This window comes from Scyliorhinus torazame, chromosome 4, assembly GCF_047496885.1.
Source record: "Scyliorhinus torazame isolate Kashiwa2021f chromosome 4, sScyTor2.1, whole genome shotgun sequence".
NCBI lineage: Eukaryota > Metazoa > Chordata > Chondrichthyes > Carcharhiniformes > Scyliorhinidae > Scyliorhinus > Scyliorhinus torazame.
In genome coordinates this window covers 121,351,477-121,371,798 of record NC_092710.1, presented here as the reverse complement: position 1 = coordinate 121,371,798, position 20,322 = coordinate 121,351,477, and the positions used below count along the sequence as shown (strand labels likewise).

Sequence of the window (20,322 nt, the reverse complement as noted above, 5' to 3'; positions counted from 1 at the left end):
ACACTAATCCACTGTTAACATAATAGCAGACATATAACAGGAACAGAGGAAGCTGGAAGAACTCAGCATGACTGCCAGTATCTATCACGATAGAAAGGGAGTTAATATTTCGAGTCCTTTGACACTTCGGCTAGGATTGGAATCCCTGAGAGGAGGCGCGAATCCCACCCCGCCGCCCCGACGATATCTGACCCCAGGGACGGCCCCCTTGGTGGCCTGGCCCGCGATCGGGGCCTACCGATCTGCAGGCGGGCTTGTTACAGGGGGGAACTTCATTCCTCCACGCCGGGCCCGTGTAGGGCTCCGCCATATTGCCTGGGAGCCGGCATGGAGAAGAGAACCTTCCGCACATGTGCGGAAATACGCCGGCCGGTCCACACATGCGCGAGATGACGCCGGCTGTTCCGCGCATGTGCAAACTCGCGCCAGTCCTTCGGCGCCAACCACTCCGCCGTCCACCTAGCCCCCGAAAGTTCAGAGAATTCCTCACTTTCGGAGGCTGTTGACGCGGGAGTAGTTGGAGCCGGTTTTCCCACCGGTGTGGGGACTCAGTCCCAGAAGAGAGAATCCCGCCCTTCATCAGAACTGAAGGGATGGAGAATGTAGAAACTTGCAACAGAAAGTGGCGACTTTAAGAGCAAAAGACTGATAGCCTGGTGTGAGAGGGGAGGGGATATTTTGCATTGAGGCAATACATGTATGGAATATTTTAAAAAAGAAAGGGAGGGTTTAAGATGGAGGGGAATGGTAATTTATACACAGAAATGCAAAAACAATCTTTTAGAAAAAGAGTTCACATTCTTGCCCTGCATTGACCTTCCACCAAGATGCATGACAAAATTATTATTGCAAACTTTGAAAACTCACAATTATTCTACTGGTCTCTGAACAAACCTTCAGGAGGAAATTTGTGGAAATTTGGAAAGTAGACCAGATACTAGTAATGCTGAATTCTGGGACTGAAATTTCAGGCCTGCCAACATCGGAAATGAAGATGGATGGTACCTGAAAATTATGACAGGCCAGATGGCATGCTGGGAAAGAGATTGGGCATTTTAGCCAAGAAAAGTCATTGTCTGCATGAGGTGAGCAGATAGTTAGCCTCATTAAGTGACTTATTAAAGGTATGTTCTGGAGGCTAGTCGGTCTTCAATTTCCTGCTCAATGGGAGGACGAACAGATCAATTTCCTTGGGGTGGGCATCCAGTGGCAGACTGGAGTGTCTGGATTCCTGGTAGGCCTTTTTAAAAAATCTGTCATGGGATGCGGGCATCGCCAGGCCACCATTTGTTGCCCATCCCTATTTGCCCATGTGAAGGTGCTGGTGAGACACCTTCTTGAACTGCTGTGGTCCCTGATGTGTCGGTACACTCACAGTGCTGTTAGGGAGGGAGTTCTAGGATTTTAAACCAGTGAAGGAACACCGATACATTTCCAAGTCAGGATGGTGAATGGTTTGGAGGGGAACTTCCAGGTGATGCTGTTTCCATTTGTCTGCTGCTATTGACCTTCTACACGGTAGTGATCATGGGTTTGGGAGATGCTGTTAAAGGTGAGTTCCTACAATGCATCATGTAGCTGGTACATACTTCTGCCATTGTGAGCTGGTGGTGGAGGCAGTGAATGTTTAAGGCAGTGGTTGGGGTGCTGATCAAGTTGGCTGCTTTGTCCTGGATGGTGTTGAGTTTCTTGAGTGTTGTTGGAGTACATTCATCCAGGCAAGTAGGGAATATTCCATCACACTCCTGGGTCACCGTCTGTGCGGAGTCTGCACATTCTCCCGTGTCTGCGTGGGTTTCCTCCGGGTGCACCGGTTTCCTCTCACAGTCCAAATATGTGCAGGTTAGGTGGATTGACCATGCTAAATTGCCCTTAGTGTCCAAAAGGTTAGATGGAGTTATTGGGCTACGGGAATGGGGTGTAAGTGAGGACTTAAGTGGGTCGGCGCAAACTCGATGGGCCGAATGGCCTCCTTCTGCACAGTATGTTCTATGTTCTACGTTCCTGACTTGTGCCTTGTAGGTGGTGGAATGCTTTGGGGAGTCAAGAGATGGGTTACTCTCTGCAGAATTCCAGTAATCCCTGCCTTGGTAGTGGTGCAGCCAAAAGCTATCCTCTAGAATGGCTCCTCCACCAACCACAACCCATCTGCCTTCACCCTCCAGACAGTGATAACTTACCTGTTTTTGTATTTTTTAATTAAGGTTTTTAAGAAGCAGCCAAGGGAGAACCTTCTTGTTGAAGCACCCTCTCTGTTATTTAGCCTATACTGCAGCCAGGTGTTGTTCGGTTGCTGGAAGACCTCTGATTGGTCCTCCAGCTTTAAGAGCCTGACCCTGCCCTTAATCAGACCATGCCAAATAAGGTCTCACCTAAATAAGAATCTTAATTTTGATCAGTGTCTCACTAGAGGCAGGTTCAAGATCCGAAAACTTTTCCCCCCACAGTTCTCTTTGTGGGCGGAAATCTCAGCCCCGGCCTCCAGCGCTTTTAGAACAAAAAAAAACGCGGACGCACACAATTCCTTGAATGCTCCAATCCATTTTCTGGCGGGTTTCTCACAGCAGTGTCCAGGAGGTTGGTCTTTAATTCCTGAAAGGTCCAGGGTAATGTTGAAGGATGTGCACACGGAAGAGGTGAAGGCCTGGACTAGAATGCAAATTGCATGCCCTGTCTACAAACAGAAGCAAAAGCTTTTCTCTATTGCTAAGCACTTAATCAGATCAAGGTTCCAGTCAAAACAAAAGGGAAAATGCAGAGCTCTGGAAATATTACATATTTGGATGAGGATGTAGAGCACATTTAGGCTGAGGAGAAAGAACATGTGAAGCAACAGAGGGCCTCGACATATGCTCGTAAAAGTGTAAATTCCCTGCGTCCTACATTTGCTGCATTTGGCAATAGCATCATTCTCCCCAAAGATAGAGGGAATATTCTACGTTAAAAATGCTCTTCTGTTTCGAAGTACTAACAGTAAATACTGAAAAGCTTTTGAGCCTCTGGTATTTGAACTATTTTTAAAAGACATCTGCCCTTAATGATGCCAGATCTACTGCGTTCTGAAATATGGAAAAATGTTGAAATCTGAGAACTAGATTTTTGAAGCAAGTACTCTGAACAATCCATAATGATGAAGACACTTCAGTGGCCATTTTCTATCTGGTGGAATCGATGCCATCAGCAGGATTTGGGCAGCGGTGACCAGGAAATTGGGTTGTGAGCCCTTCCACCTGATTCTACATGGTTCCACGTGCCTCAAGGTGACCTTCATGCATTTATACACCATGTTCATTTGTGCAACTCATTCTGAATTTAAGTGTGATATTGACATTTAGCAGGCTTTCTGATAATTGGGCAAGTGTGCTACCCAACACTACATTTGTCATTATAAGCGGGTGTTAACGGGCAACCTGTTTTAAGGGATCAGAGGACGTAATTTGAAATGCTTTTAAAATTTGTTTCATTAACATGGGAAATTAATGGTTTTTGTTTAATGTTGCAACAAATATTTCACATATTTTCCCTAGATATTTTAGATCAAACAACTTATTTGTAAAATAAGCTAAATATTCGGGCTGGGATTGGTGCGGGGGATGGGGGGAGGAGGAGCTCCCCAGTAGCATGAACACAAAAGTGGAAAGGAAAGCAATTTAAAACTCAGAAATTGGAAATCCAACCAACGCCACATTTTCAGTTTTAACAGAGAATGGTTGGAGGTTGGGCGACTGTTTACTTCAGTAAGCAGGCTGACTCAAACTCTAGCTGTGTTTAATTTTAATATCTGTCACTGAATTTCCCAGAGTTTGAGAAACAACAGCTGAAACGAGGTGATGCAGATTGAATCCAGCCGATAAGCACTTTTCCAGCACCTGTGGGCCAAATGGAGCAGGAGCGGTTCCCCAAGATACAGCAAGTTAGCATACAAACCAACCATACAATCTATCTGAACCCGCATGTGATTTCCCACCTCATCGCTTCATCCTTCCTGGCAAATGCCACCCCCACATGATATTTCCATTGCTATTCCTGATGTTTCTCTCTCCACACCTGTCATGGGAATGTCACTTTAAGAAATGTTTGTCTGCTCAAGTGGCTGCAGTGATGTCAGAGTGTAGGTGGAGTTGAGCTCTGGCTCTGCTTTTTAGTTTCGCTTTGAGAAAACCTTGCATGTGTCTGTGTTTTTTGGTTTTGTTTTAGTGATGGAGCTGAAGCCAGCCACAGAAGGTGTAATTTCGATCTCTCTGCCATCTAAAGACTATCTCTTGATCATTTGGTGAATTCAGAGTGATAATTGCTTTCAGTAGAGAATTTAAACCTGATGTGCTTCTGTAAAAAGGATTTTTGTCTTATGGATGTTGAAAGGAATGTTTAAGGATTACTTAGTGTTGTATTCTTTGGGGGGTGTATTTGAATTGATTGTCGCAAAGATGTTCACTGTATGTTTTAAAAAGGTTAACTGAGTTCATAGAAGAAACATTGGTTTGCTTTAAAAATTACTTTCAAAGTTCTGCTGCACCACACCTGTAGAGTGGCCCGTGTGCTCCCCATACCACAATCTAGTAAAAGTCGTGGGTCAGGTGAACTCCATGATACACTTTGGGGTTCTCTATACCCTGGCCTATAACACACCCTATGCCCTCCTCCTTGGTCCCTATGCCCTCCCCACACCTCTGACCAATCTCTAGCATTGCCCACCCAGAGGATATCTCTGCTTCCCTCCACCTCAATCTCTCCACCAGCTATTTATCTCTGTAACCCACAGAATCTCTCAAGCTCCTCCCTGCAATCACTCACCCCAATCTCCCCACCCTTTCTAAGTGATCTTTCAAGAACTCCCCTCCTCCAATATTTGAGGCTGTCCGGCTCCAAATCTCTCTGTTTCCTTGGCCCTCCCCCCCAATCTCTCCAAACCTCAACCAATCTCTCGAGCTTTGCCCCTCTCGAGTTCCCCATGGTGTTCGGCTGATCTCTCCAGCCCTTGAGTGGATCTGTCTATGTCTCCAATGATGGATCTTCATCAGTACGGTGTTTATAAAGGCAGCAGAATTATCACTTCCCGATGAACATTGTTCTTCTCTTGCCTCTCCCTTCTCCATCTCCAATATCAAGTCAAATATCGGAATTTATTCAATGAATCAGTCAAGTACAGGTTAAATCTGTCAAGTCAGCATTGGACCAAAGTGATGGGCGAGATACCATCCGCACTCGGTCCCGATACCTTAAATAAGTGACCAAAACATTGCTGCTGAAAACCTTTCTGAACCATCAGAAAAAGAATTGACAAAATATACCATTAATTACCTGCCATCCCAAGTCTCGAAAACTCACGTACAGTTCATGCTTCTTGCAAGCTTGCTTCTGCTCACTGCTGTTGTAATCTGTGAAGTGAAAGGCCAACATGAGCTTGCTGTCCAAATAAAACACATGCACAGTATTGGCAGCATTCACAATTCACCTAACAGGGATTAGCAGATCTTTAATGCTCACATCTTGAGGGAAGTAATTTAAACAGGCAGGCTCTGAAATTCCACACGGTGCGGTAGTCAATTTGCATGACAGCTCTCAGAGTCGGGACTTCCTCCCAAATGGGGGGTGGAGGTCCGTCCCTGAGACAATAGGACAATGGCAACCTAGCCAAGCAGAAAATAGTGCACCCTCCACCCCCTAATCAAATTTGGCTGGGGTCACCACCTCGCATAAAATTCAACCCATTGGCGTAGCAATTGAACTAAGTAGTGTCCATTTTTCAGACACTAAGTGGCCTTAGTTCCAAGAATGCTGTGCAAGAAGCCTGCCCTTGGTTGGAAATGCGCACCTGCTTTAAGCATTCCCAGAAGGAGATTATGCCGACAGAATTCTCAGTTGAACTTCCATGTCTGCAGAAGATTGTGCCACACTTCCTGAAGTCCCCATGTTCCATCTTATTTCAGCCAAGTGCCTCACTAGCTGCATGCTGACTTGCTCAGCACAACTAAGTGACGTCAAGTCGTCTCATCAGCCCTATTTAAAAGAATCACTCAGTGATTAATAGCTGGTTTGCTATTTTTGTCATTTGACCTGTGAATGCTTTTCTGCTGTACGCTGACCCTCTGGAAAGGTCATTTTAATGCACAGCGGGAGGCGTTGTTGCTTTTCCACTGCTATGGTTCTTTGCCTTCCCAGGGGAATCCGGCTCCAAGCATGAATGGGTTGGCTGGGGCTACCTGATGAAAATAAAGAATGCTTGGGAGAAATGAGGAATACATCGTGAGCAGGTGAAACTGCCAGAAGAGGGATCAAGATGAGGCATCAGAGTTGTCACAAGATGGTCCATCATGGTAGGTTCTGCTGTGATGTTGCTGATCACTCGGTCCATAAGAATACAAGAATTAGGAATAAGACTAGGCCGTTCAGCCCCTCAGGTCCATTGCACTATTCAACATGGCTCAACTTCTGTTTCAACTCCACCTTCCTCCATCATCCCCATATCTTTTCATTCTCTTTTAACCCAAAAATCTTTAGATCGCTGCCTTGAATATACTTAACAACTGAGCATTCGCAGCTCGCTGGGGTGGAGAATTCCAAAGATTCGCAACCCTTTCAGTGAAGAAGTTTCTCGTCATTTCAGTCCTAAATGACTGACCACTTATTCTGACTCTGTGACCCTGTTCTAGATTCCCCAGCAAGGGAAAATATTTTCTCAGCATCTACCCTGTTAAGCCTCTTAAGATTACTAAATGATTCTATTAGATAACCTCTTATGCTTCTAAACTCCAGGGAATATAGGCCTAATCTACTTAATCTCTCCTGGCAGGACAATCCCCTCACGCCAGAAACCTACCCAGTGAATCTTTGTTGCAGTCATTCTAGGGCATGTATGTGCTTCCTTAAGAAAGGAGACCAAGTCAACATACAGTACTCCAGGTGTGGCCTCACCAACACCCTTGCTGCTGCGGTACTTCCCCATTCTCCCAAAATATGTCTTTGATGCCATTATTTTTCAAGTACATACAACGTGCACTGGGAGCAATCTTTCAAATTTAAGGGTCCATTCTCTATTGATTATAGTGCCTGGTTTATTTAAATTTATACTTAAAATTTAACAATTCATTTAAAGAGATTTGTGACATCAAGGTCAATGTTTCCCTCAACCTTCCACCTGGGTACCTCACATGCCAGCCACCTAAAATGACCTAAACCCAGTTGCACTCCGAGGGCAGCACAGTAGCACAGTGGTTAGCACTGTTGCTTCACAGCATCAGGATCCCAGGTTCGATTCCCAGCTGGATCACTGTCTGTGCGGATTCTGCACGTTTTCCCCATGTCTGCGTGGGTTTCCTCGGGTGCTCCGGTTTCCTCCCACTGGTCCCGAAAGACGTGCTGTTAGGTAATTTGGACATTCCAAATTCTCCCTCTGTGTACCCGAACAGGCGGCGGACAATAAAGTGACAATAAAGATTATTATATTATTATTATGTCATCATTGCACACTGTCTGTTTGGGCAATCAGACAAGAATAATCTATTACAGCCAAAAAGATTCGGAAGTAAAAACGTTTTGGTGTAAATGGTGAAAAATATAAAATAATCATTTTTTTCAGCTTTTCATGTGTTTTAAAGGAAGAAATGAATAATAATCTTCAGTGTCACAAGTTGGCTTACATTAACACTGCAATGAAGTTACTGTGAAAAGTCCCTAGTTGCCACATTCCAGCGCCTGTTCGGGTACACAGAGGGAAAATTCAAAATGTCCAATTCACCTAACAGCACATCTTTCTGGACTTGTGGGAGGAAACCGGAGCACCCGGAGGAAACCCACGCAGACACAGGGAGAACGGGCAGACTCCGCACATACAGTGACCCAAGCCGGGGAAAAAAAACGGGGTCCCTAGCACTGTGAAGCAACAGTACTAACCACTGTGCTAAATATATGAGTAAGGAATGCTGATTGGGAAGAAGTTTATCCATGAAGCTGATTTTTGTACTGGGTCCAAAGATAGAATAGCTATGAGGTTTTGTGACCTGAAGTATTGCAGGTAATGCTTCTTGCCAATTAAATAAGCCCAAACCAAAGCAAATGATCTTCTGTCCATGTGATGATTCTCCGCGATATAATAATGGGAAATACTTTACTTGGCACTGCTATAAAAACAAAAGTTTCAACAAGACCTACCAAGTTGGTGCGAAAGGAAGTGGAGGAATAAAAAATATTAATAATGTGAACAGCAGAGATCAAGAGGTTTCAGTGGGAAGAGCAAAGATGCATACATCTTAAGTAAGTTTTATAAAGGGGCCACTAAATAATATTGCAACTGTTGGACCTAGCACGCATCTCCTTCAACATTGAATACACCAAGTGCATGATTGACCAGCTACATCCCGCCGGAACCGGGTGCAATGTGGCCAGTAGATCCAGGGAGAGGCCTCCCTCAGGATTTCTGATGGCTGTTACACTTGCCAGATTGAACCAAATCTCTCGAGACGTTGCGATTTGGTCCTGCCCACAATGGGTATGGCTAACTGAGTTTAAGGACCCACTTAACTGTGCTAGCGCCGGATCTAACGTTCACCTGCCATCAATCGGCTTCATTGAGGAGACTCCATCCGGGCGCTGTTCAGCATTGGACCCCACTTACAGGGACCAGGTAGAACGGTACCTGGGGGGATCTCCCAGGCGATAGGAGACCCCCGGGGGGTTCGGCTTCTGAACAGGGCAGCACCCTGGCATACTCGGGTCCACATGGGCACCTTGGCACTGCACCTTGGTGGGGTGGGGTGGGGCTCAATGACCCTCCCAGCAGGTTAGTTGGAGCATTGTGGGGGTCTGCTGGTTGCATTGAGGGGTCGAGAGATTGGGACGCCATTTCTCTTCCTGTACCGATCAGTGCAGGAAATGACGCTGAGTGCAGCTTCAGGGGGTGGGCATTCCCTGCCGGGAGACTAAAAAGAAACAGAGTGCCGTTAGATAGCGGGGTTGTTGGAGATCCCACAAGTGCAGTAAACGACCCCACTAATCCTGCTCAGAACGGACTTTTTTTTTCAGTTAGATCGCACCCAATATTTTACAGAACTAGGGAAGGCCATCTGGAACTTCAGCCTGTCCACATCCTTAAGGGTGCTCACCAATAGGAAGGCCACAAATTCCCGTGGTGGGGAGCTTGATTTTGGCCAACTCCCTTTTTACAAAGGGTTGGAATATAAATGAAAACATTTTAATCTTCAGACCCCACAAATGTAGCTTATCCGCAAGAAGCTCAGTGTAACAGCTCCCTGCTTTTGCACCAAGAAAAGGTCAAGAGAATTCTTGTTTTGAGAGTCCTTCTCTCTGAGTCTATCCCATCAGGCACCAGTGTTCTAGTTGGCTGGATGGAAGTATTACCCAGGGGAAGCTAATGGTCAGGAAGCCCAAGATGCGGTGTTTCTGCCCTAATTTCTAGCCTTTCCATCACACTCCCACATAATCAAGGAGCACATCAGCAGAGCAAGAAACATCTGTCCCTTTGTACCTGTGAGAGTTGTATGCATCAGTATCAGGAAAAGAAGTACAGAACCTAAAATCCACACCTCCCCAGAGGGAAAAACAAAATCAGGGTTCAAATAAATTAAATCTTTTCTAGGCTTTTCCACAAAATATTTCTTCCCCACACATTTTCCTGTGCTGATTATGGTGGTAGCCACTTGTTGCAGTGTGGATTTACCTGCACCATTTGAACTGTACAGACTTATGCAATTGGTCATGTGTTGGTAAACTATTCAATAGTAGAAGGCCTCACAGCTGAACCTGATCCGGTCTGTAAACCAACACCGACGTATGCGGACTTGGAACAGCAGCAGCTAAATAGCGATCAGCAGTGTGAACCCTGGGCCATTGCTCCCTAACCCGTGGCTTCCTCATCCAAACTGAGTGGCCTCACATTTTGGCTGAGGTACACGACCACACCAGGGATTGAATCCGAAGCCTTAAGCAGAAGTCACATAAGCCTTCCTCAATAAGGTACTGCCATCCAATTGTCCCAGTGGTACATTTGGAAGAAACACCTTGAGATGGCTGCACGATGATCGGCAGTTTTGTGCCGCTGACTTGTTTTCACTGCAAGGTTTGACAGGAAAACTGAAAACTACAGCACACCACTGAAGTCTTAACCTTGCCTTGAAACGCAGAGTATGCGTTAGACTGGTTCTTTTAAAATGTGGTTTTAATTATCACAATTAAAAATGACATTTTTGGCATACTGTTTCAAATTGAGCTTTAAGAACAGTATTTAAGGCATTCAAAATCAGTTTTACACTATGTCAAACATAATCACACTCATTATCTGGAACCAGATGTCATTAGCATTTAGGCGAGCAGAAAAGAAAACAAAATGGAACACTGAGTATCGCATGTGTTGCGCGGAAAATTATGCTCGGCAGTAAAGCTCCTTGGCAACGTTCACGGCTTCAATGCTGCAGCGGCCTACACAGGATTTTGAACCCTGAATTAAATAAACAGAAAAATGTTGGGGGATTTTTCCTTTCATTTCCCCCCCACCCACCTGTGTTTTTTTAGAACTACAACCACCGCACGCATCATATTTGTAAAGCACTGTAAGAATTAGCCACACAGCTTCAATATTGCATTAATTATATTTGTCACCGTTATTTTTCATCCTTAAATGCTAATCCTTGGATGCTAAATATATCTAAATTATTTTGTAAAACAATATTTGAGGGCAGACAAGGGTTCGGTTCTCAAAGCCGGCAGGATTCAATTCATCATTCTAAACAGAGTGATCTGATAACCAACTGTGCCCTCAGGGGTTGACAGCATAAAATACCAGCAAACCAGACCACAAATATATACTCACACAGGCAGGAAGTAAGAAGTCATTCTTGTTGTCATCTAGCTCTTTAATTATGTTTTTTAAACCCTCTGGTAAAAGACTACTGATTAAAACCCTCTTTTTTTTAAAACCTAAATGAGTGACAGTGTGGCCACATCATGGTTTTAATATAATTGCCTGGAATTGGAGTATCCATGGTGTGCACTGAGAAATTGAGGAAGACAGAACCATCAGAGAAAAAAGGTTCTGGAAGATCAAAGCTTTCCACATGACTTCTGCATCGCAGTAGACATAACATCCTGTAATAAGTAATAGAGAGTGGGGGGGGGGGGGGGCTACTTTAATTGAAGAGCAACTGGGTCACAAGTTATAGAAAGGAGACTGAGGCAACGTTCAGGAAGATAGATGAGCATTTCCTCATCAAAGTCTTCTTGACAATTCTTTTAAATTTCAATAAAAACCCAATGATGATTATGACCAACATAGAAACATAAGAACAAAACACAGTTTACTTCAATCAGGACATTTTAAGAAAGACATTTCACAATTCAAGGTGCAAAATGATATTTTCATACCTCCAGGACCGGATAACCTTGAGGAATCTTGAGAGCTGCTGGATTTGTTTCGGTTTTGATTTTTCCGTTTACTATTGGCAGCCCTCACAGAACGTAACAACACTTCACTGGCTTTGAAGAAGGCCACCATAAAGGGCTGCTTGGATTGTGGTCCGTGTCTTCCTATGAGACCGGCTGATCGAATATTAATGGTGCGACCTGAAATGAATTCAAAGTGAATGAGCAATTCACAAATTTTAAGCGTAAACTTTACGACAATCATTTCTTTCCACATGGGAATAGATGTAAAGGATCATGCGCTCAGATTCAAATGAATAAACCACGGCAGCTCTATTTTTCCATCTATCCTGGGATTAGATTACCATTTTTGTGTCAATGTGAAGCAGTTTTGGATGTGTGTCGGTGTAAAGATCAGCAGCATAACAGGAGACTCGGTGATCTGACACCCAACCACACAAGAGCAGTGAGGTGCGAGCGAGGCCACCTCCAGGAAATATTCTCGCACTGCTTGGGCGTCTTACCAGATGCAGTTGTTTTCCCTCCAGTATTAAAAGCATAACTTGCTTCTTGATGTTGGATTTTTTTTCCATTTCAGCAGGGAGCAATCATCCAGGTCGCTTTGTCCAAAGTTTCAAATATTTTTAAAAATAAATTTAGTGTACCCAATTCAATTTTTCCAATTAAGGGACAATTTAGTGTGGCCAATCCACCTAACTTGCACATCTTTGGGTTGTGGGAAGGAACCGGAGCACCCGAAGGAAACCCACGGGACACAGAGAAAAAGCGCAAACTCCATATAGTCACCCAAGGCCGGAATTGAACCCGGGTCTCTGGCGCTGTAAGGCAGCAGTGCTAACCCTGTGCCACCATGCCGCCCCAAGTATCATATTAACTCGAAACATTAACTCTGCTGCCAGAGCTGCTGAGTTTATCCAGTGTTTTCTGATTCTGTTTCAGTTTCCCAGCATCCGCTGTACTTTTACTTTTATTTAACTTTGTTTCCATGAATGCACAGTGCGCCGTTGTCAGTGAACAGAGAGGGCTACTTGCTTCTGGGATCTGGCAGCTGCACATTACATTTGTGCATGTCCAGGTCTCTTGAGCTCTGCCATAGTCAGTTACAAATCACTCAGCTCACAGCAAGTTTGAATAGTCTCAAGATGAAACTGCTCAAAAGTTGTATAAGATTCACCTGGGATTCACTGGGTTGGATTTCTGCACCATTAAGTTCGCTCAGCAACAAGGGCACTGCGGGTTAGTCCATTTTAAGCCCCCCCACTCCCGTGCCCCCGGAAGCTGTGATTTAGTAATATTATTTTAATGACAAGTGTACCAGTTCTATCTGTAGACATTTATTCTGGCAGAGTAAACAATTTATGTTGTAAAATGTAAGGCCCTCTCGGTGACAAATGAAGACCTGTCAAAAGAAGCTGAATAGCTGCTCACACCAATTGCTTTCCAAGCTTGAATCGAGGGCTAAACTCTTTGAACTTTTGCCTCCTGAAATCAGCTTCCGAATGTGCCCCACCTAGTTTCTTTCTCCCCATTGTGTTGTCGGCATTGCATGATCAAACGGTTTTACTTCCTGAGACAACTAATTGCCTGCGACGCAAGGTCCACAAAACAGCTTTGCAACATGGAAGGAGTCTGAATAAGCGATTTTCATTTCATTTCATTTCATTTCAATCCAATTCATCTTTTTTTCGACCTAATGAAGGAACTTGGATCCATCCGTTTGAGTAAACCTTAAACAAATAATCTGTTAAGGTACTTTTAAAGGGAAAGCCTAAGGTGGCGAAGAGCCAAGGACTGTATTTTGTGTCCTGGCACAACTGGATGGAGCAGTTTAATTTGTGGCCTCAGCCATTTCCATTCTATCTCCACTGTAACGAACATATTAATTCAGATGGAACTTCCTCTCCCTGGCAGCCTGTTTGCTGTAGAAGAAAAATCACAAATCCCATCCAAATATCATACCTTGAAATGGCCCACTTCAATACATAAACACTTTTACAACATGTTGATTCAGGTGTTTGACTTTAAATTAGCTTAAGATGTTTCCAAAGAAAAGGAGCACAGCTCAACCCCAAAAAAAATTGAACACTTTGATGAATATATACAGCTGTAGCATTCGCATCCACACCAAACTACTGTTAAAAAAAATCAAATTACATAACAAAATGTCTTTGCAAGTTACACTCGACACTTTCTAATTAGATGTTTTAGCAAGTTTGAAGTATGGACTTTGAAAAATGAATTAGATTACTTTCATTTAATTCTACTTGAGCCAAGATCAACAAATGACCAAATACATCTAAAACAAATATTACAGGCTTTTTTTTTCTCTGTTTAAAAGGTCTATCTGTTGGACCTAGTCAGAGTGTAATCGTTCATGGAACATCAATTCATAATTACTCTTGAAAATGGTTTTAAGATTATCGACATTTTAGATCTTTGCCCACAGATAAGAACAATTGCATGAACTACCCAGGGTGGTATTTCCCCCCCCGCCCCCTCCTCGCGAAGCACCGTGTTTTCTACTGGCAGAGGTGGCTCACCATTGGACGTCGATTGGATCTTCCAGACCCACCGAGGTCTATATTGGCCGCGATTTAATGGAAATGTTTCTAAGTGTGGTAGCGAGTGAGAACTGCCACAAGGTTCCCGACCCTCAGCCCGACGAGGCCGTCACCGTATCAAACGTTAATTGGTCTACTTAATGAGGCCCCACAGGCTTCACGCCACAAATAATGGTCCTGCCGGCTGATTCTTCGGGACCGTGGCCACCAGCTCCCCGCCGACAAGGGGGGGTGGGGGGGGGCAGTGCTTAAACCCCACACAGCTCGCAGTCATGCCAAGGTTCGCTGTGCCAACTGGACAGATTATTGGACAGGATGCCCTGTTCCCTCCGAGAGGCTCAGAGGGTCAGCCACAGGGCAGCCAGTGCCCCCTGGGAGGAAGTGACAGTGACCGTCATCTCAGGGAGCGTCACCCTGAGGACCGGCACCCAGTGCCGTAAGAAGATCAACGGCCTCCACCGGACCACACGGGTGGTTTGTCATCGGCCCCCTGGCACCACCCCCACCCACTACCCGGAGCAGATGCAGGCGATAGGATGCGGCCATGAAATTTAGAGGGGGATGTTAGCGACACTTCAGCAGGCCCACAGCCGATTAGAAGAGATCCAGAGGCTCCGGGCATAGGAGATAGAGCCAGCAATGCCTGGCACCAAGGTTAACCCTGCTAGGTTGCGGCCACGGTGGAGCGCCTGCTGCACGACATCAGCACCATGAGTGGAGGTGTCCATGGTGTTGCTCAGTCAGTGACGTCCATGGCACACCATCTCCACAGAACGACCCAGTCACTGCGGGACGTGTCCCAGTCCCAGGTGGACTTTTCTGATGCGCCGCGGAGTATATCCCAGTCTCAGGTGGGCTTTGCCTAAACACTCCGCAGCATGTCCCAGTCACTGAGGAGCATCGCCGAGAGCGTCAAAACCATGCTGCAGACATTGGGGGAGCATGGTAGCATAGTGGTTAGCACAGTTGCTTCACAGCTCGAGGTGCTCAGGTTCAATTCTCGGCTGGGTCACTGCCTGTGCGGAGTCTGCACGTTCTCCCCGTGTCTCCCTGGGTTTCCTCCGGGTGCTCCGGTTTCCTCCCACAGTCCAAAGATATGCGGGTTAGGTGGATTGGCCATGCTAAATTGCCCTGAGTGTCCAAAAAGGTTAAATGGGGGTTACTGGGTTACGGGGATAGGGTAGATACGTGGGCTTGAGTGGGATGCTCTTTGTAAGGGCCGATGTAGACTCGATGGGCCGAATGGCCTCCTTCTGCACTGTAAATTCTATGATTCTATGATTGGGGAGCCACCAGGGCTCAATCCAGCTGCCCCTCTATCCCGAGGTGACCCCCGGGTCCCTATGGGCACAAACCTGGAGGGCGGGGCGCTGGGTGCCAATCCGAATGCACCCTATGGAGCGGTTACGGTGTCCATCAGCTCCCCAAGTTCCAATCCCCCCTAACAATGGTGCGTCTCGAGGACAGCACCCAGAACAAAGTGGCACTGTGGGGTATGTGCCACCGGCAAGTGGGCTGGGGCCCTCCTGTCAGGGCCCCCAGACAACGCCTGCCAGGGGCATTAAAGGCAGGCACCCTCCACCTCTGATGTGCATCCTGGTGACACACCTAGATGCAGCGGTAAAGCACAGAAGGTTAAGCAGGTCAAGGATCACTGAGAGTGACTGGGGGGTACCGGGGTTGGGGGGGGGGGGGGCGCTGAGGACAAGGTGGGTTGGGGTTTGCAAGGGGTGGAGAAGGTGGGGAGACACTACTGGGGGCTGGGGACAGTTGGGGACACGTATGTACGGCATTAAAAAACATTGGACCGAGAAATATGACGCCACTGGCACTTTCTTCTGCAGTCCCCTGCCCCAGCTCCCCAGGCTTGGACGTCCTGGATCTTGCCCCACCCAGGCACACAATGTACAGGAGTTGGGTGTGAGCGAGCACTCAGCAGACTAGCAGGTGTCAGACTATGGCTGAGGAGCACCAGCGCTCAGCTCACGGCGGCTTATCAACCCCACCCTCCCTTCGACAGTGACCGCTGACAGTACCGACACAGTCCCATCACCATGGAGTAATGTGATGTTACACAGACCCTGGGAGGGTGGAACAGTGTGGCTGACGAACGGGTGGGGTGGAATGGGTGAGTGGGGGGGAAGGTGAATAGGAAGGGAGATGGGGAGAGGGAAGGGAGAGAGAGGGGAGGAATGGAGGAGGGGGTGGTGATGACGGACTAGGCTATGTCCTATGTGAAGCATGCAAGAATGAGGGCCTCACTGACTCTCCGGGTTGGCCGGACGCTCACCACTGCGGCCTTTCCACCGCCCTCCAGCTGGTCCTGCGGGTGCTCCCCGGGCTTGTCCTCCAGCAGTTCCTGGTCCAGTGCTTCCTCATCCTCCTCGGAGGTAGCACAAGGTATCATAGATAACATGTTTCTCTCCCTCCACCTCTAGCACGTTGCCCTGCTGCTCTGCCAGGTTGTGGAGGGCACAGCAGACCAGCCCAAAGTGGGCAACCCTCTGAGAGCTGTACTGCAGTGCATCACCAGAGTGGTCGAGGCATCCGAACCATAGCTTGAGGGATCCGGGTGGCCGCTAGGACCTCATTGTATCGGGTCTCTGTATCGGACTCTGGCCTCCATACTGGTGTCATTAGCCTGGTTCTCAGTGGGTCCCCCTTATCCCCCAAGAGCCAACTGGCCTTCCAGGGGTGATCCTCGAAGAGGCCGGGGATGTCTGATTGCCCCATTCTGTAGCTGTCATGCACACTCCCTGGGAAGTATGCACACACCTGCATGATCTTCATGTACCAGCCTCTCTGAACAGGTGCCGGAATGTGGCAACTAGGGGCTTTTCCCAGTAACTTGATTTGAAGCCGACTTGTGACAATAAACGATTTTCACTTCATTTCATTTCATTTCATGTGATTGTTGCACATGAGGTGGACTTTCCGGGAGTGGAACACTTTCTTGTTGATGTAGGGCACTCCTTGATGGCTCGGTGCGCACAAGGCAACCTGTATGCCATCTGTTACCTCCTGGACCTGGGGCATCCTGGCGATGGCGGACAATCCTGCTGCCCGGGCACCTTGTTGGGCCTGGCCAATATCAAAGTTTATATAGTTCGCTGCCGAGCTAACAGGGCATCAGTGACTTCACGGATGCACTTGTGCTCTGTAGCTTGTGAGATATCACACAAGTCCGCTTGAGCTCTGGAATGATCCTGAGGAGTAGACAGCCACTGGGAGGGGGTATCCTCCTCCTCCACATGGTGCCAATTCCGTGAGGATATGGCACAGCTGCCACACCATCTCCATGTTGAGGTGGAGCCTCCTGCGACACACGCTGTCTGTCATTTTTTCAAAAGACAAGTGAAGTGACGCCTGTACACCTCCCTCTCTGCACCCGCCCCCCCCCCCCCCCCCCCGCCCGTCCTGATGGGCGGCCGGGTCCTAAGGGTGTGGGGTGGGGCTCTGCACATGGGCCGCCGCCTCGATTCTCTGTTGGCACTGATACCACCACTTCCTCCAGTGTCTGGCCGCCTGGCCTGCCAGTAGCACCACGAGGACAGCCTGCGCAGGGTCCAAGATACCATCCATCCCGTGTAATATCTGTAAGGATTTGTGAGAGTTTGAGACTGACAACCAATGGTGTCTTCCACCTCGGGGCCCTCCAGTCCCCCATTGCTCTTTCCTCCCCCCAAACATCCCCTGCCATCTGACACGCACACCCCACGCATTCCCGGCAACAGTGTGCCCCCCTGGTCACCGGACCCCACACTATGTACCCCAGACACCCACACATAACGTTACCTGGACCGGGTGCTGGTCCCCTCACCGGTATACTCACTCACCCTCTGGTCATGGAGATGTCCCCGTTGCTGGGGCCCAGCCCCTGGGTGTTCGGATATTGGCTGCTGTGTCCATGCTGTTGCTTCCTGCAGTGTTCAAGCATCAGTCTGATTGGGATGGTAGGGAATAGCCCCCACATGCTACATGGCACGTCTACAAACGGGAATCCACTTGGGAGCTGTGACGTGCTCATTTAACGACAATTGCCAATTCCCTATTAGCAATAGACTCCAGCTGCACGGCTAGAGGTCTCCACTGTCAGTGGGAGATATGGGTGGCAGGTGGGACAGACAGGCAGGGCTGGGGTTACCCCCATAATGGGTCCATACAACCCGGGGGTGGCATGGCAGACCCATGGGCGCTGAGACACCCACCCCTCCCCTCAGTCCAAGGGCGCAACCCCCCTCAAACCAACGGTGGCCCACGTCCCCCATTGTCCAACCAAGGCCGAGCCTACATGGAGCTTTCCCCCCCCCCGCCCCCGCCCCCGCCGAGCACTGGGGCAGCAACCTCAGTGCCTTGGCATCATTGCCTGGGAGTGAATATGGCTACTCATCTCCTCAGGTCCCTGCAGTCCCCAATAATTATATGGAGCCTTAAATGGTGATTAGTGGTTTCTCGCCACACTGTGGCAGTACCTGATTTTGCCAACGGGAGTAGGCCGGTTAGATCGCAAACCAATCGTCACCCAGCACAATTCCCGATTTTGCCCTCTCCGGTGACGGCCGCGTCGCACTCTCGCTCAAGCGCAGTCATTAAATCGCGCCCAATGCTTTGTGCAGCTCGCCTGCCCCGCAACCGGGGAACCTGCCGGGTGGGATCACCGTTGTCAGAGCCAGGTGACCCTGCCACTGACAAGGGCCAGAAAACCCCTTCCTCAGTTCCTTCAGGATTTTTTCTTGCCTATTATATCCTCCCCCATCCTGAGAACATCCTTGTTCCATGGACACTGACCACCCTTCTACCTCTTGGCCTAGTTGTCAGCACACAGAGTAAGGTTTTACCCCGCTTAACCCCATTCAGTTACACTGTGGGCGTGATCTTGAGCACGTATTCGCCGTCAGCGGGATCAGCGGTGGAAAATTCCGATGAGAATTGGGATGCGGTATTCTCACCGGAGCGATCGTGTTTCCTGAGTTTCTCTGCCCCTCACTGATGACATCACAAGATTCATGCCCACAAAGGGCAGGGAACTCATTTAAACACATTTGTATTGATTTCAATGTTATTAGCAGCCAAACGTTTCCCCTTACAACTCATATCTCGCCAACGGGATTTGACCAGACATGGGACATTGGAGAGGATCCCTCCAGGGGTACAGAGGTAAGAATAGCACTGGGGAGGAAGAGGGCTGGGGGGGGAAATGGGGTGGACTTGCCCAAAGCACTGCCCCCTGGCACAGGTTGACTATGTCAACCTGGCAGTGTAAACCTGGCAGTGGCAACTTGTACCGGGGCAGTGAGAGTCCAGACCCTAGTGGGAGCCACATCGTGTGGGATTGATGTGTGGTGTGGGGGGTGTGCCGCCTATACTTCTGTGGTGTTGGTGGGAGAGATAAATGCTGGCAGTGGATGTTGTGGTTGGAGTAATGGAGGGGGCTCAATGTTGGTGAGGATTGTTGTTGGGTGGGAGCCCCTGATACCTCCGTGCTGGGGGATGGAGGCCTCGATCTCGTTGGAGTCAGTTTCCAGCTCTCTGAGGCCTCGCCCTGCCAGAATGATGGCATAAACCACGCCCATACCTATTTTCTCTATGAGGCTCAAAATTTTGTAAGACAACTGGTCTGTGCAATTGGAGAGTTACACGCCAGTTTTCTACCTGAGCCTGACACCTTGCGAAATGCTGTTAAGGTTCCATCCTGAGTTAAAATAAAGGATGGCTCTTGGCAGTGAGCATCGACATATGATTTGAAACATAGGACACCACTTACTGACTGTGATCATGACTTCCACCAACGTCCACACATATTCTAAGCGGGAAATCACTGAAATGCAATCAAGAGGTTTTATATTGGCTGATTTATATTCCCCAAGCCACAGGACTGCGGTTAGCGATCATGCTCCGACTGCTACCTTGGCTGAAATGAAGTGATTAACCTTTGACCTGATGTTGTGACTGAAACCTTCCAGGTCTGCTACTGATCCATCACTGGCGCTATCACTGGTACAAGGTTGATTAGACTGAGATCAGAAGACAGCTGTCACTTTTCCCTATCAGAGAGTGAGTCTTTTTTTCAAGCCACCAAGTGATGTTAGCAACTTCTTCATGGAGCTGTGGTTATTGAGGTCAAGTGTCGACCTCTCCTGTGATTTGAACCCTAAAGTAAAAGGATAAAAGGTCACCCAGCCACATGTTTTGGGACTGTGTTGCCAATCTTTAAATAATTATCTCTTGCAATAATCAGACATTTTAATTCTCACGCGATACATCAGTCCAAGGTCATGGGCCTGAATTTTTCGGAGTCAGGGGATTGGATTCTCCGTTAGCCCACGCCGAAATCGGGAAAGGTGATTGGGCGGAGAATCGGTTCCAC

General features: G+C 47.7%; 1 protein-coding gene across 1 annotated transcript in view; it reads right to left on the bottom strand.

Annotated features, from left to right (window-relative positions):
- Positions 1 to 20,322, bottom strand: part of bmp5 (bone morphogenetic protein 5) — a 191,820-nt gene that overhangs the window by 11,134 nt on the left and 160,364 nt on the right. Inside the window, exons 4-5 of the mRNA XM_072498563.1 lie at positions 11,377 to 11,574; positions 5,302 to 5,378 (exon numbers count right to left, since the gene is read on the bottom strand). Of these exons, the coding sequence (XP_072354664.1) occupies positions 5,302 to 5,378; positions 11,377 to 11,574 (275 nt within the window). The remainder of the gene's footprint in view (positions 1 to 5,301; positions 5,379 to 11,376; positions 11,575 to 20,322) is intronic.